This window comes from Cydia strobilella, chromosome 2, assembly GCF_947568885.1.
Source record: "Cydia strobilella chromosome 2, ilCydStro3.1, whole genome shotgun sequence".
Lineage (NCBI taxonomy): Eukaryota > Metazoa > Arthropoda > Insecta > Lepidoptera > Tortricidae > Cydia > Cydia strobilella.
Genome location: NC_086042.1, coordinates 6147230 through 6173051, shown reverse-complemented (window position 1 = coordinate 6173051; position 25822 = coordinate 6147230). Strand labels below are relative to the sequence as shown.

General features: G+C 36.8%; 2 protein-coding genes across 3 annotated transcripts in view; both read left to right on the top strand.

Moving 5' to 3' along the window:
• LOC134750230 (tetraspanin-5) overlaps positions 1 to 7985 on the top strand; it is a 32330-nt gene extending 24345 nt beyond the window's left edge. The window contains exons 8-10 of the mRNA XM_063685378.1: positions 433 to 543; positions 1723 to 1839; positions 3112 to 7985. Of these exons, the coding sequence (XP_063541448.1) occupies positions 433 to 543; positions 1723 to 1839; positions 3112 to 3180 (297 nt within the window). The 3' untranslated portion in view covers positions 3181 to 7985. The remainder of the gene's footprint in view (positions 1 to 432; positions 544 to 1722; positions 1840 to 3111) is intronic.
• Positions 7986 to 16248: 8263 nt separating this feature from the next.
• On the top strand, positions 16249 to 25600 carry LOC134755421 (uncharacterized). 2 transcript variants are annotated; one of them, XM_063691973.1, is made up of 6 exons: positions 16250 to 16414; positions 20890 to 20949; positions 21774 to 21863; positions 22553 to 22658; positions 24804 to 24854; positions 25228 to 25311. In XM_063691973.1, the coding sequence occupies exons 1-5, from the start codon at positions 16321 to 16323 to the stop codon at positions 24835 to 24837; spliced, it is 384 nt and encodes a 127-aa protein (XP_063548043.1). In that variant the 5' UTR covers positions 16250 to 16320; the 3' UTR covers positions 24838 to 24854; positions 25228 to 25311. The 2 variants fall into 2 exon arrangements, with proteins under 2 accessions (XP_063548042.1, XP_063548043.1); XM_063691972.1 differs by lacking the exon at positions 24804 to 24854 and having other exon boundaries at positions 16249 to 16414; positions 25228 to 25600.
• Positions 25601 to 25822: the final 222 nt, after the last annotated feature.

Sequence of the window (25822 nt, the reverse complement as noted above, 5' to 3'; positions counted from 1 at the left end):
CCTCGATCGCGCAATCACGAAATTGCCATTGGTAAAAAAAATCGTCGCCCGCTTTCTGATAATTTTCACCCGAAACAGTAGAGTTGACAATGCTGATCCTACCAACATACTATACAAATGGTCAAAAAAGAACGCGTGATTCCTAAACAAGTCTGCTTACACGATGATTCAGATATTACGTATTTTAATACAACATTTTCAGCGGTTATGAGTATTATAATAATATTGTGAGTAATGAAAGATGATGATGATGAGCGAGGATTGGCTGCAGCGCCGCTTCGCCGTGGTCGCAGCCTTTCTAGTACTTTATTGTAGAATAGGTTACTCGTTAATAGTTCTCATATAAATAACTGAAGGCCCGTGAAGGACAGGTGCCGTGCGATGTGATATAGGTAACAAAGAGGTTGTTATAAATGACAGCAAGTGAGCGAGCGCGTGATCCACGAGCGCGGCTGCCTGGCGGCGGGCGAGGAGTGGCTGCAGCGCCGCTTCCCCGTGGCGGCCGCCGCCTTGCTAGGGCCCATCGCGCTCAAGGTTCTCACTGTACCTACTCAAGGGACGGGGCTAGTTTCCGTTCACGTTCAAGGCTCATTTATAATACGTATCTTAAGACTCAGAGGCTCGAGTATGAGCACCTGTGGGCTATTCCACTGTAAGAGTAACAAGATTCACCATTTTATTCTGTCCATGCAAGATAAAAAGCTTGCAATGAATCGTGTTACTTTTTATAGAATGACTCTGTGCCTATTTGAGATCGTGGATAACTTACCAAGTAGCACAAAAAGGATCGAGATGTAATTTGCTCGCTTGATATCGTCCATCCCTTAAACCAAACAACATAAACTTGGTGTCAAAGAGTCTGTTAATACGACGTCAACGGAAGCTTGCACGAAGTCCCTTAAAAAAGTAGGGGTTGATAGGCACCATTCATACACGGGGTAGTGTCATACAGTCACTCTTACAGCATATCAGAACAGCGTATTTATTACAGCTTCGCGTGTATAAGTAGCCATAATTAGTAGTAAGTAGTTATAATATTTAATTTATTACATCATTGCCATTTTCATGGCCAATCAAGACGATATTTGATAATTAAATACCCCTCGGTGGGGTAGATTCGTACATTCGAGAGCTTCTAGTAAAATTCAATTGATTCATTTATTTTAAAGTTATCGACTTTTAACTTTTTGAGTAGGGTGCGGAATGTACGTAGAATGTTATAATAACAAATTGATAAATCTACCCTTAAAGACCAATTTTTGAAAAGTCTAAATGGAAATGAGCGTCCGAATGGTGCCTATCTTCCCCTATGTTTGGTTTGACAAATTTGCGGTTGAGTAGAATAGATGCATACAAATAACGCAAAGGAATGAATCCTTACTTCCTTCTTTTGGGTTAACGTGGCATTTACCGCATGGTAGAATATTCGTACCGTAGGTATGTTTAGACGAGGATTGCAAAAGTTTGTCCAGTCATTTCTTTCAGTATTTCAAAACATAAGAGTGGCAATTCTTTGCATTTTTTCGACTGATCATGTAACACGATGTAGTTATAATAAAAAGATGGTTGGTTGTAAGCTGATGAATTTCATTTTAAATTCGAATTCGAATAATAATATATGATAACAGTGCAAGTAGCCATCTTTTCTTTTTTTACGTTCTTATTTAGTGTAGAGAAGTTTGTGTTTGCATTTGTTTTATTTTTTGTTCTCTTTCTTTCTAGAGTTATGATATTGCTAAGATAATACATGAGAAAGGCTGCCTAGAGGCGGCCGAGGAGTGGTTTGACCGTAACTTGCTGGTGGTTGCTACGACCGCTGTTTGTACTACTTTTGCACACGTAAGTTTTTGTTTGTAGGTGCACTTGCACATTTTCCTATAGATCTACCATTTAACTTGAGGCTGTTGGTAGGAACTAGGAAGACAATATGGTTAACTAAGGATTGGTTAAAGGCGTGGCTGGGTGCGTCTTAGATTATGTAAAAATAAATTATTTAAATTAGATTTAGTTCGTAACTAAACTACCTTCCATTAGAAAACACACACACGCTCAGGTACCTTACCCACCGCCTGAGTTTAGTAGTAGATCAAAAGTGCATTGTTTTACTTTTGGCATGAATTTGAGTAGTTTTGCGAACATGTTTGGCTTGCATTTAGTTATTTTTCTTAAGACTTGAGTCGACCGTCCAGTGGCGCCCTCATTAGGGGAATCGTGTTTTCCACCCAATGTGGTTTAATTAATTTCTGTATTAATCAGTATATTAATATTGTTGTCCTACTGGCCACATTTCTCCATTTAGGTAGGTAATAAAATAAAGTCAAAAGTAAGATATATAAAACTATATCACATAGATCAAAAATTGGGGTATGAGTAGGACAACAATATCAATATATTGGTTTAAATTGGTTTATTAGAAAACACAATTCCCCTAATGAGGGCGCCATTGGACGGTCGACTCAGTCTAAAGGGGCCCACTGATTACCAGTCCGCCTGCAGTCTGGCCTGTCAGTTGTTCGGAACTGTCAACTTTTTGTTCTTACTGACATGCTGATATCGTCCGGCGGACTGGTAATCTGTGGGCCCCTTTCGGCGAGTCGGGCAATAAGTCATGTACCGTACCTTTTATGCGCTATACTACGATGATGATTAACGACCTGACTCGCCACTTTGTTTTGTGACAGGTACATACATAGTGCAGTGACGAGTAAATAATAAAAAGTCCTGTAATTTTAACATAAAGGGTTTGCTCTAAATGTTCGTAAAAATTCCATCCCGTGTACATTTCATGGTGCTATATGAAAGCTCTTCCGCTTATGTTATGTATGAGACTTGGGGCCACTTGCAACATTCACTAACCCGGGAAAACCTGGAGTTACCACGGTTACCAGAACAATTTTACACTGGGTTAACGGTTAAACCGGTTAACCCCGGGTTAGTGAGATGGTGCAAGTGGCGCTAATGACCACTACCTACCTGTTCGAACTCAGTCAGTCGGTCGCTAGATGGCGTTGTAATTTAAGCTAATTGCGCTACTATGGAAGTCTATATTTCAGTGACGAACAAGTACGAAAGAAAACGATTTACTTATTAACCTTCAATTTTTTACAATAGATCCTCGGAATATGTTTCGCCCAAAACCTGCGCGCGGACATTTTTGCTCAAAAAGCGAAATGGCACTGACAATCAGCCCCTCCTGCGGCCGTGTGACGCTCCCCGCGTCGCAGCGCCGACCCCTACAGCGCGCTCTACGCCCCCGACCTCGCCTACAGCGCGCTCTACGCCCCCGACCTCGCCTACAGCGCGCTCTACGCCCCCGACCTCGCCTACAGCGCGCTCTACGCCCCCGACCTCGCCTACAGCGCGCTCTACGCCCCCGACCTCGCCTACAGCGCGCTCTACGCCCCCGACCTCGCCTACAGCGCGCTCTACGCCCCCGACCTCGCCTACAGCGCGCTCTACGCCCCCGACCTCGCCTACAGCGCGCTCTACGCCCCCGACCCCGACCTCGCCTGCCACTTGGACAGGTGAACGGTGAACGGCCTGGGGAGACGACGTCGCCGATGCCGATGCTTGCTAGTTACGTAACGTTAGGATAGATGGCGCTGTTGTTAACTTTACTCGGATTTAGAAAGAATATAAGACTATTCTTATCTGTGCATTGCTGTAGTCGGACAATATTGTCAGTATAAAGTGAAGAGAAAATCAAAAACTATAAAATAAGTTCAGTGATACGAATTACATGTAGGTACTTAACGATAACGAAGGTTGTAATTATGTATTGTTCCTAGTTGTTTTTTATATACCAAGCAAATTGAGTTCATAAATACCTACTTAATATTCAAGTTTTTAGAGCTGAAAAGTTACAATTAAAATAAGTTGACACTTGTCTATTAATTAAATCTGATATTCAGAGAAAGTATTTCCTTGAGGCTTACCAGGATCTGATATTAGGTACACGGTGCTACTGACAATATTGCCTGGCCAGAAAAAAAAATATACCGATCCTTTCGTTTTAAATCTGTTGTTAACAACTAATAGTCACTACCTTACCTACTATCGAATTAACGTAGCTTTTCCCAAACTTTTACTTAATAGCTTTTCACAACGAATCCTTAAATCCTTCACTTTCACCTCTTTCCTGAGAATTGTTCAAGTTATCTTAATGGTGATAAAGTTTTTAAATAAATGTTGATGTCGTCATAATGAATTATCCAATGTGTAAATGACCTAAGCCCAAAGTGCAGTTTCTACAGCCGTGATATGATAACGGTCACACTAGATGGCGCTGACATAAATGCCATTGAGGCATCTAATCTAACCGTCGTATGTGGCATTACTTTATATAATATCTATGCTACTATGCCGTATAACCGTTGGAGAGCTTGCTTTTTTTTTATTTATTTTTTATCACAAAGTGCATAACAATTCTCTTATAATTATATTCCTTCGAACTGTACGTACAATCGTTACCAAAAGATCTAACAATACCCTTTTAAGGAATAAACTAAATAGGAAATTGTCTGAACTTAAAATATGTGTTCATATTGGCCAACTGTATTGTACTAGCCTTAAAAGAGCTGTGAAAATATAAGTATCGAAATAATTATAGAGTGAAAGTGAAAAGTATTCGTCGAAGTTTGCAAATATGTTGCGAAATATATTGATCAGTAATAAATAAGTAAACCAGTAATTATTATGAAATAAATTGTTAGTCATATTTCAATTGACAAATGAAATTTTTGTTTATATTAATAGTTTTAGTGGGAATTATGTAATATACTACTCTAGATGAGTTTGCATACTATTGTAATTGCCTTGCAAATGCTTTACAAAGTGCTTTAGGTGACCTGTCGTCGGTGCGAGGGGTTGAGGCCCAGGAGAATAATGGCTGAAACTAGTATTATAAGAATTAGAGGACTTATCTGTACAATTATAAGATTAACTGACGAATAATAGGATAAGTAATACTCATTGCTTTAAGTTTACAATCAATTTTTATAAGTATTTAAATTCGTTGTAATTTTATTTCTTTTGTTATATCTCAAAAATAGTATTATATTTAAGACAATATGTTGTGATTCGATCTTGACGACAATCTCAATTTGTTGCACAAAATATTAATTATTGTATTGTAGTAGTGTCTAGTGGTAGGATTTTTGTAGTTTTTTTGTTGTATATTTAGACAATTATGTTTTTGTACATGTATAATAAGCAGTGGGTACCTACATGATATTTCTTGTGCTGTTTGATTCTCTTATTATGAATGCAGCATGTTTTTGGCATCTGATACTTTCCACCACCACAAACTTTCATAAGACGTATTTCATCTCATGTAGGTACCATATTTTATACAAAATCAGATAGTGTTTTGATTTGATTTTGATATTGGATATTTATTTTGTGTTGAGCGGCAATCTACCCAACACTTGTCACTTATTTGTGTGAATTGTGACGTCGCGTCAAAAAATAGTGACGCATTTCGTGATTCATTATTTTTTAGGGAATTGTGTTGATATAAAATATATACTTACGCTGTGTAAATTAAATTTCATTTGATAAAAACACCATAACTATTAAAATGACTCGTACTTTCAAGAAAGATTTATAACATGAAGCATATTAATTAAGTATAATCACATATTTATTGTATAATATAGAAAGAGAATAATACAATACAATAAGAATAAATAATAAATAACATAATTATTAAAACTAATAATAAACTAAACGTCGCGTCCCACAAAAGACAGCGCCCCCTCCGCCATGGAATCAAGGTCAGTCCGCCCGGCCTTTTCCCGTCCGTACAGCTCAAGCCAGGGGGCTACAGTATGCATGGTACCATATCCCTTCGTATTATCTCGTTGATAGATTGGTGCCTAGGAAATCGCCCCGCGCACCTTTGGCAGCTCAAACTATGGTGTCCGTTGGCTTCTACCATTGCTCCGCATCTACAGCGATGAGCCTCGCACACACTGGTCCCCAATCGGAATGTCATTGCTATTCTTAACGAGTCGTTGTCTAGCAGTGTACCAAGCTGGGGTGAGGGCAGTGCATGCATCCAGGCCCCTGACTCTGGCTGTGCAAGGCGCAAGAGATCGACACCAGAGTCGTCAGATATCAACGAGTTATATACACCTCTGCTCCAGATGTCGTCCCATTGTACAGCGGGGTCGTCAGGCCGTGCGTCGCCCGGTGTAGATGCGGACCACTTTGCCAAGGCTTCTGAGACAAATGGGACCGGGTAGTTGCCACCATTAAGAACTAATATTCGAGTGACAAGATCCACAGTTCCATTCGCAGATGCTAAAAGTGCAATGAGTCCTGTCTTCGACGCGACGAATTCCAACGCCGCCATATCGTATGGGAAGGGTCGCCTGTATCCACTATATGTCGGTTAAATCGACGTTTAGAATGAGTTGTAGGGTCGACTTTAATTCTTGATCTATTTCTAGTATTCAATTTTGACCGCTTCTCAATGCTCACTTTAATTTAATTTGAAACTGACATTTCTTAAGTTCCAACATGGTTTACCAATAGTGATGTGCGTGCCTGAATTACGAATAAAGTTAAATAAATAAGATAAGCGACTTGTGCTATCTGATCTCCGAACTTTTGCTTCCTAATTGCCGGTATTGACAACCTAATAATAATTAATTAATACAGTATAGTAATTCAGTATATTTTAATAAGATGCATAGTTTATGATCTGAACTGCGATAGTGCGTTTATGCTTTAGTGTTGTAGTTATTATAGCAATTGTAAAAAGTAAAACAGCCTAGTTGACAGATCCACCAAGACCAAGCCAAGCTAAGTATTTTTTGTGAAGCGCTAAACAAATATTTGTTATAAAAAAAGTCTCCAGAACCTTATTATTGTTAATGTTTATATCCTATCTAATTTCTCGTACTTGCTGTCGCTTAACACCTAAAGATCTAAATTAATATTTTATTGTAGTCAACTAGGTTAACTTATTAGCAGTAGGCCAAGCACATGATTGGCGCGACAGTATCTCGCCGCGAGATAGACTACCCGTCTTTTACTAACTGTATGAATTAAAGAGGGACGGGTAGTCTATGTCCCGGCGAGATACTCTCGCGCCAATCATGTGCTAGCCCGGCTGGACTTAAATATTCACTGCCTTGAGTATAATTATGCAAAAATTGTACACCAAATATTATGACAACATGTAAACCGACGAAAAAATGAAAAGACGCATTACCGGACCTACCGAGAGCTTCAACTATGGTACTGTATATCTAACTCTGTCATTCCTATTACCTACGTAAGTCAGAGACGGATATATTCGATGTTCTCGGTAGTATTCTAAGACAAGTTGATATGCATAATTGATTTTAAGTTGCATAATTCATTGCTCTGGCATTTATTAATCGAAGTCATTGATTTCAAATGAAAAGACGCATTACCGGAAAGGTTGTCTGGAAGAGATCGCTTTTTAGCGGTAAGACCGCCTGTTGTTACCTGGTTCTATTTTTTCTTTAAATATTTCTTTGTAGTTTTACATGTATGTAAAATGTATAATTTTGGTGCAATAAAGAATATTTACTTACTTACTTACCGGACCTACTGAGAGCTTCAACTATGGTACTGTATATCTAACTCTGTCATTCCTATTACCTACGTAAGTCAGAGACGGATATAGACGGATATATTCGATGTTCTCGGTAGTATTCTAAGACAAGTTGATATGCATAATTGATTTTAAGTTGCATAATTCATTGCTCTGGCATTTATTAATTTGATTTGTTGTCATTGATTTCCTGATAAATATTATTTTTCTTGTTTGTAATTCTAAGTACATATCTCATAATTTTACTGAAATGAAATAAAAATTATGAATTAGGCAGCTAAATATAGTATAACAGTATTTGTACGTAGATGTAGGATTTTATATTGCTTTTAAAAGACGTACAGTAATGTAAAATATTTTATACGCAAATATAGTGTTTATTATTATTAATGACAAACATGTTTCATTTATCCTTTCATATATATATATACCTTCTTTTTACATGCGTAAATGAACTAAGTAGTAATTCTGTTTGTACCAACTTGTATCAATATACCAATTATTACCAATAATCCTATTGACATGAAACTTTCCTCATATGACAAAAATTTGTTTAACCATTTAAAAAAGAAGCCATGGTGCTTTAAAGTGTGGACACGAAAGAATCTGGTCATGCATGAAATGGTAAATCTTTTCAATGAATGTGGATATTTAGGCCGCAGTTTTTATAATTTGTGGATATAAAACTACATAATAAAATTACAATTATAATATAACGTTAGGTTGTCTGTGACTTTTAGCATAATATATCTACCTATATTTCTTTGCACAGCGTTTACTGATAATCTTCACCCGCTTCGGCGGTTATCACACTGGATGCGATTCGCACGTCGCTCTGATGTGCGAGCGTGATGTCGTTATAATACGCGCATAGCGTTGTCTCCCTCAAACATTGCCTACGTGCTACAATTGTGTTTATATTTTCACAAGTTGTTATACGCTCGTTAGAACGAGACGTTTCAATATTAGTACGAGGAGTTAAACAACAACTATGCCTCCTTGTAAAACAAATGACTACTTATTTCTAACTTTAGTCCGCAAACTTTTCGATCTGACCTCGTACATTAGTTATTTGTGCAACAAGAGAGGAAAGTTGGTTTTTCTTGCGAGTGTTTATTTTGAGTCCCGAGAAAGCGAAAGATTCTAAGGTAGAATCTTGAGCGTAGCGAGGGACTCAAAAACACGAGATGTAAAATAACTTTGCTCTCGTGTTGCACACATAATTTTTCACCTCAGTAGTGAGAACATATTAAAGGTTAAATTGTATTTCGAATTACACAGAATAAACAGAAAAAAAAAGTATTATAATATGTACGATACGATAAGATACGATACGATACGATACGAGACGAGACCGGACCGGACCGGACCGTACCGTACCGTAAAAAAAAAATGTAATAAAAGTATGGAAGTTCATGGCCTTCACTAAATTAAAAAGCTACATTGTTTCACTCCCTGGAGTGAGGAAAGTCGCACTTTCCTCACTCCAGGGAGTGACGAAAGTAGGCTTGTTCGAGCTGCTGAGGTGAAATAGTTATTTGTTATACAAGGGTGCAAAGTTGTATTTTACCCGCGAGTGTAGAATTGAAACACGAGCAAGCGAAAGGATTCTATAGGTGAACCACGAGCGAAGCGAGTGGTTCTAAAATAGAATCCTGAGCGTAGCGAGTGTTTCAACACACGAGAAGTAAAATACATTTGCGCCCGTGTATAACACAAAACTTTTCACCTCACTATAGCGAGGAAAATGCAACCTCCACAGGCGTTAGATCATCTTCATCACTGGAATCACTCATTTCTTTACGATATTATAACAGAAAACTCTGGAAGTTGTGTATTTTTACGCGAGTCGGTGAGAAAAGTTTTTTAGTAAAAAAATTGTTGATGTTGACAGTTCTGACGTATGAAATGTCAACGATGCGTTTTGAAATTGCATCGACTCAACTTGTGCGTTCAGAATTATATTTAACATCATTATAAAAAAAACAAACGTTTCTGATGGAATTTTAAGGTTTATGACTTAAAATCATTAAATAAAGCTAAATTTGGTATTTTTCATTAGATTCTCCAACCATTTATTTAATGATAATTAATATCGAACGAATCATTATCATAAACGATTTACGTTTTGTTATCTGTCAAGCTACTTAAACACGCTCCATCCAAGGTCAAATTACTTTCCCCGCTAGTGGATAAAACGCGTTTTTCCCCGCTTGTATTGAAGGATAAAAGACAACTTTCCGAGCTAGTGAGGGGAAAAATATATTCTCAGCTTTAATTCGGACTGAATCTCAGACTGTAGAAGAAATTATGAAATAAATAAGCATTCTTATAACACAATCGGATTAGGCCTAACCTCTAAGTCTCTTCTAAAATTATGAAATTTGGTATGTATGTTAATTAAAGGTCTCTTTTTCATGTCCACACTATTTGACATTTGGGGACCTCGAGGAATCGCAGCCATCTTGGAAAATGTGTACCATCCTGGAGAAATTTACGTTTTACTCTAAATCTACGTTCTCTGGGAAAATATAGTGTAAGGCAACATTAAAGCTTATTAAATCTGCACAAAAAAGTTTAACCTCACTACTGAGGTGAAAAATTATATGTGTCACACGAGAGCAAAGTTATTTTACATATCGTGTTTTCACCGCAAAATAACCACTCGCAGGAAAAACCAACTTTCCTCTCATGTTGCACAAATAACTATTGACTTTACATGATATCATTTCTGTGGGTAGCTTTTAAGAAATTATCAGGTAATTGTCATTCAAGGTTTTTGTCCCTATTCACCCCATTGACGGTATCATTTATTTCAGGGAACTTAGTCCCATACAGAAAAGATAAGGTAAGACATACGAAGGTCGATTGAAAAGTTCGCAGGCTAGCCAATAAATAAAGGTTATTTCATACTTAGGCCTCGAAATTCTCAATCGCCTTCCCTTCGTACCTAATTCCGTACGGGAAGAAGTTGATAACGGGCGGAAAATTGAAGAAATTTGAACTTAAAATTTGAACCTTATGTTATTCTACTTTAAGCTTAAATTTCTTCAATAAAATATCTCGAGTTATCAACTACCTACTTCCCGCCTGTATATTTTATACCGCTATAGTCTCAGCTTGAATTCGGAATCTTTGTTTTAAGCACAGAAAACAATATCGATCGTATGTAATAAATAAGTATTCTTACTGGTATCAAAGATAGATATAACTCCGTAATAGATAGATACAGTCTAAGGAAAAAACGTGCCTCGAAAATCAAGAAAATTTGATTCTCGTTCAGAGGGCGCTACTAGTTTTGGCCTACAGTCGAATAGATAGCGTTGACGGTTTCGTTTGTTATTTAACAATTTTAACGCATATCAGTAAAAGAACATGGGTCAAAATCATAAAAAATATTAATGCAAATAAAAAAAATCATTTATCTATATTTAAATACATTCTATCGTATTTTTATAAATCTTCATTTTTAGTTTTAAAGTGTGTCGACAGATGGCAGTGAATTTACTGGGGTTACAAAATTTACTATGACAGTACCGCTCTAGTATAAGTTACTCTATGCTGGTATTTATGAGAATACGTCGCAAAAATATAGATCGTGTCGTTCACTTGTCGTGCCTTGGTTCGTATTGTCATCGCATATTAGTCTATCTCATTTTTATTTTTAGTTGGTAAATGATATTTAGGTAGGTACCGACAAAAGTAACTCAATAGGGCTTACCTATATTGAGTTACTTCCTTTTGTTTGCCAGTATATTTTGTTGTTAGCCTCACACCCATTCGACAAACTCGTCCGTAAAGCGCGGTGGCGGACAGAAATGGTGCATTACTTTCATTTAGTCCAAATGGAGTCCGACGATTGTGAGTTAAGCCGCGAGTTGGGACACATACTAATACCCGGAGCGAGACAATTGGAGACGTGAAATACGGAGGTAATAGCTGGGGAGAAGCTTTTGTTAGCTTCTCTGGGATACGAGGTACTAGGTATAAAAGTAATAAATTGCGAGTTATGTATATCGGCGACGTCGTGTTATCGCTAAACAAACAGCTTGTACTGCTAAGTCCTGCTTAATAGTATTCAAGGAAACTAAGTGCGTCTTATATAATTAATCTGTAGCGCAAAACAGTTAAAACGTCGTCGTGAATATAGGGAAAACCGTATGCGATTCATCGCGACGAGATTGGAGCCGAAGTAAAATTTCGTTGATTTATAGTTAAAAATCCACTTTTTACTATTATGTAGGTTGTATTTAATATCTTAAATCTATCTAAGTTCCTAATTTAAAGAACTCTTTATGGTCGTAGAACGCTTGCTCGATTAACCATTTTTTAAATTTGTTTTTAAATACTGCTACGCTTTTAGCAACTATTATTGAGTCATATCCTAACAATGGTTCAAAAATTTTTGGACTCCAAAAGAACAACAACAAAAATCTACGTATAAAATTTTTGGGAAATATTGTACCTTAAGGAAAACCGGCCAAGAGCGAGTCGGACTCGGTTCCGTACCATTACGCAAAAAACGGCAAAAAATTACGTTTGTTGTATGGGAGCCCCCCTTAAATATTTATTTTATTCTGTTTTTAGTATTTGTTGTTATAGCGGCAACAGAAATACATCATCTGTGAAAATTTCAAATGTCTAACTATCACGGTTCATGAGTTACAGCCTGGTGACACACAGACGGACAGTGGGGTCTTAGTAATAGGGTCCCGTTCTTACCCTTTGGGTACGGAACCCTAAAAAGGTTAAAATTTACATAAAGATTCATAATTATTTTGTTTTAACATTTTATTCGCGTTCACCCCCATTGAGCAATTGAGCATCTAGTCCGTGGTGTACACTTAATCATACTGCAAATGATGATGATGTAATTTCCTTTTGCAATTGCTCCTTTTGACTCACAGATTGATTTAGGAAGGGGAGCCATCCGAATTTTGACTAAAGGGGGGGTGCCCCCCGAATTTGTAAAAAAATAAGTTTTGCTATGTGGTCAAGTTTGGTATCACTTTCGTGTAACTCAAGGATGCAAAATTTATTTCTGATATTAATTTATACGGTTTCATATAAATATTTTCGAAAAATGAAAAATAAAAATTTACTATTTAATTTTTTTCGGAATAAATTGCTTACATTACATTATACCTAGCGCGAACTACTGCGAACGCTAGAAATATACTAGTTAACTTCAATCTTCGTTATGTTGTAGATGAACTGGCCCAAATAAACAGTTAAATCCATAGTAAATATAGAGCCGGCAGATCGAGTGACAGACGGCAAGCGGCGACGTAAAGTGCTATCCGACGATCCGATATGATATGACGGGTAATCGGGTGAAGGACTGGACAACTGGAATATTTCTTATTTATTGCATCTCATCTTATTTAAGAGCAATTTTTGTAGGGCAGTAACGGTATGCCGCTTATTCTTTCCTGAAAATCGATAGTGTTGTAAATTAAGTGATATATATATATCAGCATCATAAAATGAAATCACTACGTTCATCTATATAGATAAAATTAGTACCTATGTAAAATGTTATCTTGTCATATGACTGCTTAATTAATACTAATGTCTGTTGTTATTAACAAAATAATACAAGTCGGAAGATATGTCACGTGTAGCGTGTGTTCCCAGTACTGGTTTTCTATTTACTTATAATAAGTTCCGTATTGCTCCCGAATTGCTCCCGGGACTAGCCATACAAGAGTTAGGCCCGGGAGCAATTCCTAGTCACGTCCTCTCCCTTCAACAGTTTTCGATTAGGTAGGTACCTAAAGGTATGTAAACCCCTAAGTGTTTGCACTAATACTTTAGCGAGTGGAGAAATATGTTAATTATTCAACGTGGGAGACCCGACGTGTCTGTGTAGATTTCTACGACAATTTCTATTGTTTATTTTACCAAGCATTAGGTACTTAACAAGTATGTAGGCGTTACAGTAATAAATTCTGTGGTATAATATATAAGGTAGGCATTTGACATAGAGAACTGTCATCCTCAATTTACTTTGTAAGTTATCTTAGAATAATTTGTTATCCCCATCAAATTATAATAATTTTCACTTCCACTGTGCATAATGTGCTACCGTAATGGCGCTATGAATGTCTATCATTTCTGAAATTTGGTGACATTGCAACATTAATATCTAAGAAACTTTATTCGTAAAATAAGAGAATTAAGTAGTTACTTATTGACCAAGCGAAAGCGAAGGTTGGTTTCAGCTTGGACAAAATTTTTTTGTCGTACGAGTATGTCTGTCCGGACTCCGAATGTTCTAAGTCCCTACAGGTCGGTTTTCTCAACCGATTCTGGTGAAATATTAATTGTGAGCTTGTTCGATGTAAGCAATGCTTATTTAACGCAGACGTTAATGTTTAATAGTAGGTACTTAGTTAATATTTTATTCAGAAATAAAAAATAAACAAATCCAATCGTTTCTATAATAACTAATAATAATAAACAGTATTAATTTTATTAGAAAATATATTTAATTCGTTTTTATTTTGTTTATAAAAATGAAGTATTCGCCATGAAGAGCAATAAAAATGAAAAACATTCAAAATTTACATCTCTTCAAGACATCAGGGGAAACGCAAAAGGTTGATCATGTTCACTGGTTCCTGGCCAACCACTGTGTGCTGGTGCCTTTACCTTACCAACAAATTAACATGTTACCCTGTCTCCATTAACCATGCACCAGTCTTAATTGCCATCTTGGCCCATCTCAGCACCTGTTATGTAATCGAACTTTCCTGAAAATACGGGAACATTTTGACGTAAAAACCTACAACAAGAGTAAAGTTACTCGCAGAGTTCACAACTTGAATAAACTTTTAATTATACAGCGTAGCGCAGGTACTACAGAACAATACGTTGGCAGACTCCAATTTGAGGCCGCACAATCCGCGATCATTAAAATTACGCCTGAAAAGGTAAATTGCGTTGATAATTATCACGCTGGATGCAAAAATGTGCAACGAGTGTTGGAAAAAATACAACAAATGTACAGAGAACCCCTGCACATCTTTCTCGCTTGTTGTCTGGAGGAGTTTGTGAGAAGACGGGGCTCCACTTAAGTCGGTCGCTTTTAAAACCAGATACGGGGGCTTTTGTTCGTGTTGCTCGGCTAAAGGTCGCGTCGCTCATTTGCTGAAAGCTTCGCTTCAAGTGCCGTCAGAAATCCGCCGTTTTCGCCGCGTTCTGTCCATGTTGAAAAGTTGGAAAAGCTTTATTTATTAGAAAAAAGTTGAAACAGTGGAAACGCAGTGGGAAGAGGAATTTGACTTTATAGTACATTCATTAAGCACTCGATAGATGTTGTATAGAACTTATTTACAGTGCATAACGTAGGTTTAAGTACAAATCGTGTCGAAATATACCTAAAAATCAAATGTGAAATACGACTTACGAATGAATGACTGATTGCGGAAACAGTTTAAAAGGTACCCACAATTCTTATGCAGCTCAGAAAAAGGCTATCTTGTAACAATTCCTGTCATTTGCATTAAGAAATGACGTCACGCTGGGCTGTCCGTAGCATGCCCGGGTCTCAGAAAGATCTCCTATTTATTTATGTCATTTCCCTCGCATTTTATGGTACCTCATTCTTTCTGGTAGCTTCACTTTCCTTCCAGCTATTTGATTTTATGGCATCATTTAGAGATTCCGGGGCTCAGTAATGAACTTTTATATCAGTCCGGGTAATATTTCTGAGATGCCGAATAAGAATAATATTAAATAGGATGACTTTTGTTCCTCGAGTTTCTGTTTTATTGAGGCAGATATCGTTGTAATTAGGAACTTGGAATTGGCTTAAGAGGGGCTTAAGTATTCTGACTAAAATAATAAAGGACGATACAATAAATTAGTAGAAAAAAAAGAACTTTATATAACCAATATTTAGAATGCCTTAAGGTATTACATAAGTCCTTCAATTGTATAACGAATAAGTATAAGTAAACGTACAATATGAATCATAATCAGAGATTGGGGTCTTGGCGTTACTATTGGCGCTCGAACTTCTGAATTGTCTCGTCAAAAATGGGTGCCTTCATCCCTTGTCCACATTATTTCGAGTACTTAATGACGGCAATAATTCGGTCATCATCTTCCTCGGCTTTTTGCCACGGCTCATAGGGGCCTGAGGTCCGCTTGGCAACATCCCGAGAATTGGCGTAGGCACTAGTTTTTACGAAGGCGACTGCCATCAGATCTGACCTCCCTACCCAGAGGGGAAACTAGGCCTCGTTGAGATAAGTCCGGTTTCCTCACGATGTTTTCCTTCACCGAAACGCGACTGGTAAATATGAAATGATATTTCGTACATAACTTCCGAAAAACTCATAGGTACGAGCCGGGGTTTGAACCCGCGACCTCCGGATTGAAAGTCGCACGCTCTTACCGCTAGGCCACCAGCGCTTTCTTCCAATAATTCGGTCTCATTTTTCAAATTCAAACTGCGATGTCTACATTTAGGTACTACATTGTCTATATTTATTTGATACAGTTCTATATTTACATTATAGAGGTATGGTAACACAGTGCGTTTGATATACCTAAGGTTTTTTCTTTGTCAGAATATATAATTTCTTACTAAGCAATGTGCTACGCAGAATCGAACCCATGCTCACCGTCCCACGCCAATGACCAAACCCCGCGGATTTATAAAAAGCGCTACTTCGTTTACTCGCCCTTCAGTTAGCTCGCCTCCTCCAGCTCCATCTGTCTTCATGTCCACTATGCGGGAGGCATTTGTTTCAATACTGCTGCTAGTGGCCACCGCCAGCTGCTCTGACCTCGGGAAAGACGTCAATTACTATAAAGGTATTTATTTTCTTACTTTGTAAGTGAGTTTTGTGGTCAGCACCGTCTAGACGAGGCACTCTGGTCGGACTCGGGATAAGAAGGATTATGTTACACCGTTGCCTGGCACCGTGGATAGACGCTTCGGTCAATGCGGACTATTAAGTATGTCCGTGCGGGTTCCAACTTTAACCGAAATCAGTATTTCCTAATTACTAATTAATTACGTAGTATTAGATTTAGATGAATCTGCTACAGAAATTAACTTACATCAACATTGACACTCTTGACAGTGGTTAAAGTTATTGTGAAATGTTATTATATATTATTAGGCTATTATTAAGGCTAAAAAAATTTTTTCGACGACATAATATATCATTTATGATGATAGTGATGAACTGATGGTATAGAATATAAATATTTCTTATGAAATTTGAATTGACTTTACAATAACTAATACAAAATTAATTTGGCGTGCATTGATTGTTGCGAATTATTATATCATATTAATATTATATTATAGGTATATAACTAGCTGTTGCCCGCGACTTCGTACGCGTGGATTTGTACGTTGGTGGTTATATATTCTACATGAGCATAATATAGAACATTATGCAGCAAAAGATATCAGTAGGGACGGTTAAACATTTGTTAATAATTATACAACGCATGAAATTTGTCTTTCACAAACTACGAAGTTTCAAGACCCTAACTGAAAAAAATTGTTCCCGATATAATCCCTCTCAACCCTCTTAGAAGATTTACAAGTCCACTATTTAAAAAAAAAATCGCTCCCGAAACTATTAATATAAACTTTTCGATTACGGTGTAAGTAATCAATTTTCGTCTATTTTAATATAATGCCCTTTTTACCAAGTTTCAAGTTCCTAGCTTAAAAGAAAATTTGTATCACATATAAACTTACATCCCCTTTTTAACCCCTTTTAATTTTTAAGAACGTTGAAATAACTTTTTTGGAATCTTATACTTCTTGATTCTCGATCAGATGTCGCTACTACCTTTTGTCTACTCTCGTATAGAGGGCGTTGACGGTTTCGTTTGTTATTATTTAACAATTTTAACGCATATCAGTGAAAGAGCATGGGTCAAAATAATAAAAATAATTAATGCAAATAAAAAAGATCATTTATCCATATTTAAATACATTTTATCGTATTTTAATAAATCTTCATTTTTTGTTTTAAAGTGTGTCGATAGATGGCAGTGAATTTACTGTGGTTACAAAATTTACTATGACAGTACCGCTCTATAATTTTATATCCTCTTTGCACTAAATAACCACTAAATAAAATTACACTCCAAAATGAATATTTTTTTGCCCTTATTCAAATTTTTGACGTGATTTAAACGGTAAGAGTAGTAGGTGTATATCGAACGATACAGTACCATTTTTGTATTTTTACGTCCTTGACTGTACCTATGCAAATCGGGTACACTACATAATTCCGAAATTTTTTATTTCGAATTTTAGAATGTCGAATTTTATAATTCCGATTTTTAAATGCCATGCCATCAAAATTCCGACTGTCATAATTACGAATGATGAAAATCACGAAGATTTATATTTCCGAAAACCCAAAAAGCCGAATATTGTAAATTCCGAACTACATAATTCCGACTATAAAAATTCCGATGGTGGCAAACACCGAATTTAACATTTACGATTTTCAAAATCACGAATTCGGAATTGCCCTTATTCCGAATTAACGTGATTCCTATTTTAAATATCCCAATTTTTAAATTTCCACTTTTCTTGGGGGTCGCAGTTCTAACCTAAATTAACCCACTTTTCTGGCAACAGTTCGTTTTCTTGGGGGTCGCAATTCTAACCTAACCTAACCCACTTCTGGCAACAGTTCGTTTTCTTGGGGGTCGCAGTTCTAACCTAACCAAACCCACTTCTAGCAACAGTTCGGGTTCGCAGGTTCGCAGTTTTGTCTAATTTATTTATGCCGAATTTTTCTGCCAAAAATATTTTATGCCGAATTTAACATGATGCGGCACGACAGGTACCCGTAATAATTACTAAAACGTGAGTCTTCATTTGAATATCACGGATTTCATTTTTCCCATCTTGTAAAAAAACTCTATTTCTGAATACCGAATTATTTTATTTCCGATCGGACAAAGATTTTTCGGAATTTAGGAATTCGGAAAAAAAATATTTTCGGAAAAGTGTAAAATCGGAACTTTAAGCTTTCTGTCAAGTGACAATCGGATTTTAAGTTTTCGGAAATAGCACATTCGTGATTTTATTCCATCGTGTTTTTAAAAATCGTAATTTTGATATTTCGGACTTATAAATAATCGGGATTATGAAAGTCGTGGTTATAAAAATCGAAAAAACGTATTTCGGAATATTTGGGTGTTCCCATCAAAATCATGTCATCCAAATCGGTCCTCCAGTCAAATCAGTCTAAGCATGACGCCGGCGGCGGGCAGCGTCTGCCCCTTTTTTTTTGTTTTCGGAGTGGGAAATGCATCTGCCCCTACGACTTGTTGGTGGTCATAGCGAAGCAGACGCTCACGGGGACCTGTAGGGGCTTGAAGCGGAACGGGAAGTTGCTCGGAATGAGGGGGATAAGCGGGATGAACACGGCTTCTCCGGCGCCACACTCCGTCAGGATCTGCGCCTACATATGTATTACGTACGATGTATTTGGGATCACAATCGAACTCGCGCTGGCTTGCCGTTTCAGCCGAAAGCGAAGCGACCTGCCTGGCTAGAGCGCCACTGAGTCTCTCACCGTGGTTTTTCTCAGACTCCTGAGACCGTGCCCCTTGTGGCCGCAATGCATTGCGAGACTTTCGCGAAACATTCGATTTTTTTCGGGAAGGCATGGTAACGCGTTTAAGTCCCAAATCGTTTGACATTTACTGAAAAAAGTTTTTTTTTAAAGTACCCACCTTCGTGACCATTATTAAGAGGAAAGGGCACGGCCGCTTCTCCATGCAAACGCAGTCTCCATTTTTTTTGGTTAAAAACTACCCTATGTTCTTCCACGGGACTCAAACTATCTCTATACCTAATTTTATCTAAATCGGTTTAGCGGTTTAAGCGTAAAGAGAAATTAAAAAAAGTTTTTCATATTTTTTGTGTTTTCACTCGGGAATGGTGTCATTTTGATATCATAAATGAGTTCGGCATACCCGATTTATACAAAAACGATACCTAACTTGGCCTAGTACCTAAAATGATATAGTTATCAAGATAAAGTTTTTAACCCCTTTTTCACCACCATGGGGGATGAATTTTTGAAAACGCTGAAAGTAATTTTCTTGCTTTTTAATATAATAACGTTTTGCAAAGTTTTAAGTTCCTAGCTTAAAATAAAATTTGCACCCCAAGACAAACTTTCATCCCCTTTTCAACCCCCTTAGGGGTTAAATTTCCAAAAACGTCAAAATTAGTTTTTTTTTGTAATCGTCTATCATACCTTTCTAAGAAGTTTCAAAGCATTTGTAATGGATTCAAACTTTTAACCCCCTTTTAACCCTGTTAGGGGACGAATTCTTGAAAACGCTAAAATCACTTTTCCTGTATTATAATAATATGCCCATTATACAAAGTTTCAAGTAACGCACTCAAAAAAAAATTTATCTCCATACAAACTTTCAACCTCTATTTCATCTCCTTAGGGGATGAATTTTCAAAAACGCTGAAATTAGTTTTCTTGTATTTCAATAATATATCTTCTTACGAAGTTTCAAATTGCTAGCTTAAAATAAATCTTGAACCCCATACAAACTTTCATCCCCTTTTTAACCCCCTTAGGGGTAAAATTTCTCAAATTTTTATAGCCTATAACCTGGCCGTGGATTTTTTCGACAGATTAGTAAAGTTTGCATCAAAATCCGTTCAGCCGTTTTCATTAGTTGCGCGGTCAAATAAACAGACAAACAGATAAACAGACAAAAAATCTAAAAACTGTTGGAATGTGTTCTGTTATCGATTCTAAGTATCCCCAGCCAATTTTTTTTCGAATATCTTCCATGTACAGACTTTCGACTCTCTTCCGCTTTATTATATGTATAGATTATATTAATATTATCAATGAGGATATAATAAGATAGAGCGGTACTGTCATAGTAAATTTTGTAACCACAGTAAATTCACTGCCATCTATCGACATACTTTAAAACTAAAAATTAAGATTTATAAAAATACGTTAAAATTTATTTAAATATGGATAAATGATTTTTTTATTTGCATTAATTATTTTTATATGATTTTGAACCATGTTCTTTCACTGGTATGCGTTAAAATTAAAAATAACAAATGAAACAGTCAACGCCCTCTATACGAGACTAGGCCAAAACTAGTGGCGCCATCTGATCGAGAATCAAATTTTCGTGATTTTCGAGGCACGTTTTTTCCTTTGACTGTATCCATCTATTACGGAGTTATATCTATCTTTGATATTATATTATATTATTATATATTGATCTTAAATTAAAATTTTCCTAAATTTCAGATTATCTGCGTGCGCGCTCCGACGAGTTGCCCGAAGGCCCTGCGATAGCGGATCGGCTTTGTAAGTATGATTACTGGACGCCTATTCTAAATTTACAAATCGGTTGTCTTAATATCGTACCAATATATGTATAAGAGCGGGTTACAATTATTAACATGTAAAATAAACACAACTTTGGGAACAAATCAAATTATTTTATTAAATATTTTGATTTGTGTTTTTTTTTAATTAGTCACTCTACTATATATTAATTATAAACTGAGATAATAAAAAAAAAGTGACGAGGCCCTCCAGTGGTGAAGGCCGGATTCGAACCGGCGCGGCGTCTTTAGCAATTCGGGCTAACGCCTTGAACCTCTAGGCCACCCCGCCACGGCGGAACCGGTCCCAATTTCTCGACTATATGCCATCTTACTAAGACTAGGCGTTTTTGGCCAACTCTAAGGGCAAGCAGTTCGTGCTTGCACCTCCTATACGAATTCCATTTTGGCTACGGAACCCTAAAAACTACCTACCTAAAAACTGATCGGTTGAGCCGTTATTGAGTTTACAATAAAAATGTCCCTTGTCCCGCAAAAGGATAGCTGTGTAGTTTTTGGATCGCATTTTAAATCTACGAAACCGTCTTAATAACCCTTTTAAGCAGTCTTAATGCATGAAAAAAAATGAGGTATATATAAAACTTCAATTTTCTTATCCTAATAAAATAGTAAGTGAAGTCCTTCATCATGCGTTTTTTAATTTAATTGAATGTGAATGTATCTGAATTTAATTGAATGTAAAAGCTCCGAAGAGATTCAACGGACGAGTAAAATTGAAAACCTTTCAAACGGGCGAATTTCCCACAAGGCTTCGATATATATTTAAAGCTTTGTTTTTAACAGATTTCTATCGGACACCGCTGCAGCTGTACCCGGGATTATTGCCGGCATTGGAACAGGAGTATAGGAAGAGGACAGAAAATGTATTCAAAAGTATGTACCTATAGTAACGGCACCAATCATGGAACACCTTCAAAATTTCTACCGCTTATGCGTTAAAAGTTGAATATCCTATTCGTCCTTTATGTTTTTCATGTATTTAATTATAGATACTGCAATTGGTTCCAATATTATAATATTAACAAATAAAAACTGTGTTTTTGCTCCAGCCATGGGATGTATGGCGCCATTAAATTTAAAACTTACAAAAATCAATGAAAAATAAAACTTAAGTATCTCGATGGCCCTTGTTTATGGCACAATGTTGCCACCGATTAAAAACTGATGATAAATACTTTTTTTACAGGATTTGTCTATACTATCCCATTACTGGTGCCAGTTCCATTATAGGGGTGGTTACTATACACAGGTTTTTTTTTTAAACAATTTTACACGGGAGGAAATTACTCAGGAATGACACGAACTGCCGTCTTCTATCTTCTAAACGATCACCTTTCAATTGTTTATTAAAATGCAATCATGATAGGTAAGAGAAATTATTAGGTGACTTGGCTGCCAGAAATTTCTGAGCTCTATTTACAATACACTAAAATTTAATGGGTATTGAAAAGAAATTGAATTAGATTGGCAATCCGCATCTTTTAAACACATTTAGTTGCTAGTGGGCGACAAGCCTCATTTAGGTTTCAACTTAGACTCGAAACTGGTTTTGTTTTTTACAGATCATATGCTAAATAAGGACTCGTTGCTGGAAGGGCTGATACCTGAGAAGCGAAGCTCGAAAACTGCCCTGTCGGCGATGCTACAGGGGAAACATGCTTTGCCCACGTAAGAAATTAACATCGTCGTATACCAAAGCTTTTTGAAAAAAAAAACGTCGCCATAAAAAAATACACCCCCACTTTACATGTAGGGATTTATTGATTTATATATTCATGCCAAATTGCAGCTTTCTAGCACTAACGATCAAGGAGCAAAGCCTCGGACAGACAGACGGACGGACATGGCGAAACTATAAGAGCGTTTTCACATTGTCCGATGCGATATCGGATGTCGGAAGGAAGTAAAATGTAAGATATATGCGTTTCTCTGTATTTATTTATTTAAACTTTATTGCACATAAAATTACAAGTACAAATGGCGGACTTAATGCCATATGGCATTCTCTACCAGTCAACCACTGGGCTAAAAAGAGATGATTGTTAGGTGCCTGCACCTATATATTTCTAGTATTAATCCTGATTAATACTAGAAAAATTAAAACGATAATTACTACCTACTATTTACAAAATAAATACTAATGAATATACTATGAATATTAAATCATAAACTTTGCACATACAATGACATGAGGTTTATCTATGCGTGTAATTTGTTTATATACTTAGCTCCAGCTTTTATAACAAACGAAATAGAGCAAAAACAAGTTTTATATGAAAAACTTAAATTCACTGTATTTTTTTTTTACTATTTGAAGCTACATAAATTCATTACCATAATATCCTATTGTAAGTACAAAGTTTCAGAGCAATCTAACTAGTTTTAAAATGAGAGCGTAACTACGTTTGTATGGAGAATCGAGCTTGACTCTTAATTTTCCAATTTAGGCCCAAACAAGTTAACCCACCAATGGTCTCTACTCTATAGCTCATTTATATTTTCACCGTGTTTTGCCCTATTTATTAACGTTGCGATTTTCTTGGGTGAAGTGAACTTGGTAATATTATCCGAAGATTTGTTGCAGGGCATTTTAACAAAAGCGACCGCTCGCTAAACTAAACTCCTAATCTACCAAGACGCAATAAGAAGCCTTGTTGGACTTAATACAAATTTTTCATGAAGTTTTCCTTCACCGTAATACAATATTCTCTTCTGCGGGAGATGTTTAATATATTGAAATAACTGGTATTATATCCGAAAAGTTCGTTGGTAGGAGCTGGGGTTCGACCCTTCGACGTTCGGATCATTCGGTTCGAAAGTTGCACACCTTTGTCCTGTTGACTTGACGCTTTCGTTGACTTGGTACCGCTTGGTACAGTCGCCATCAGATATATCAGAGCGCCCGAGGTGTTCACAATATCTGAACACGCACTCTAACGCCTTGACAATAGAGGCGTGTTCAGATATTTGTGAGAGCCTTGACCGCTCAGATATATCTGATGGCGACTGTACCAGGGTGCCTAGCCATGATGTCAATGAGGGCTATCGTTTTTTTGCTCACCAGTTGGCGCCTCTGTTGATGGTGGTCCAAAAGACCAGCTGAACAGAAGAACAGCTGTCCGTCATTGAAGTGACAAGTGACATTTGACATTTCGAAGTATGGAAAAGACCACCATCTACACTAGCGCCCCTAGCGGCAAATTCATACGCGTTAGCCCTCATTGTTTGCGCTACGACAACAAAACGCTATCTGTCTTTCTAGCGCACTAATATCTATGTAAGAGTGATAGACAACTTTTCGTTATCGTAGCGTAGCAAATGATTAGCATCTTAACTAGGCCCTCAGGGCTAACTTTTTTGTTTTCTACTTGGACGTATTTCTAAAACGGTCTAGCAAATTATTACATCATCCAATTAAGAAATATACCCTGTATTTTGTTTGCAAATTGATTAATATGGCGATGCATAATTATGAATTTAAGGGATTTGGTGCTGATTAATGTATTAGTGCAATAGATTGCGGAATGTCTTTTAGAAATTGGCATTGAACGTGTGAGCGAAATGATCTACATTTAGGTTCCTAATATAATATCAAGACAAGTAAATATCAAGATGTCGAATTTATATAAACGAACATTCAAAATTCAAATACCTAACCTATTATATATACTAAACGTACCTATTAAACGTTTCAATTCGTTTCTACCTTTGTAAATCGCAAAGAAGTTCTATAACTTTGGCTATTATTTTATCTTCAATTTATAGAAAGATGTTTTCGTGCTTTTATTATAATTTATAAAAAATAATTTGCAGGGATGAAGGGCATTATTGTCCATACGGGAAATAGAGAGGAGGTGGTGATAGGTAATAATTATATATTATTTATTGAATTAAGAATATAATATACATATGTATATGTCCAAATTTATATAAAATCTGGCAATTGAAACTGTTGTAAACTGAAATAAATGTCATACACTAAAGAAAAGCCTAGCTGCCTTTCAAAGATTGCATTTACACTAGAGAATTTCGGAAGGTTACCGCCGTGGCCGGGTGGTCTGTCAAGATAGTGGTCAGGACGGTCGCAGGTTCGTGACGCTGACGTCAGTGAGAAAGAGCTCTTATCGGCATTCTCGGTGGAATGCTTCAATTATAAATGACAAGCTTCTATTGTTGAACCTCTTTACGTATGAAGGGACTCCAACGAACAACTTACGGAATCTTCTTCTTGTTTCAGAATAGAGTATGATCAGGGTGAGGATCACGATCAGGACAACGCAGATTTTATAGTAGAATAAGACATAGTTATATAATATTAATGACCTACAAATATTACATGTTGTGCTGTGTTGTGTTAAGTCATAATCGTAATAATGTTTTAAAAAACACCAAGCGACCGGTAAATGGTTTGAATTTTTATCGTTGGACGATGAGATAAATAGAAAAGAAAAGTCTGCAGAGATTTTGACAGCACACGCAGTGCTGCACCCATGCTGCACCGGTATCATGGTCGCGTTTTTGTCACTTGTCATATCATGCGTCACTTTCGCACTTACGTACTTGTTAGAGCGTGACAGGTATGGTGACAAATGATAGAGAGCCGTCCATCTTAGCCCCGCAGGTGTTATTTTAAACGTCAAACTTCTATGAAATTATGGCACTGCGTGTGCTGTCGAAATCTCTGCAGACTTTTCTTGGTCTAACTAGAACTTATCTACTTTCAACTTGTGTAATTAAATAATAACTGTAGTTACTGAATAATAAAAAAATAGTAACAAGAATTATCTTTTATTCGTCGCCGTACAAAACTATCGAATACCTAAATTGGAATA

What these genes read in the sequence shown, in the direction of transcription:
- LOC134755421 (XM_063691972.1), top strand. Translation starts at nt 16,321, where the DNA reads ATGTCCACTATGCGGGAGGCATTTGTTTCAATACTGCTGCTAGTGGCC. An exon ending in GACAGAAAATGTATTCAAAA is followed by an intron (nt 21,864 to 22,552) that starts GTATGTACCTAT and finishes TGTTTTTTACAG; the next exon opens with ATCATATGCTAAATAAGGAC. An exon ending in GGGAAACATGCTTTGCCCAC is followed by an intron (nt 22,659 to 25,227) that starts GTAAGAAATTAA and finishes TTCTTGTTTCAG; the next exon opens with AATAGAGTATGATCAGGGTG.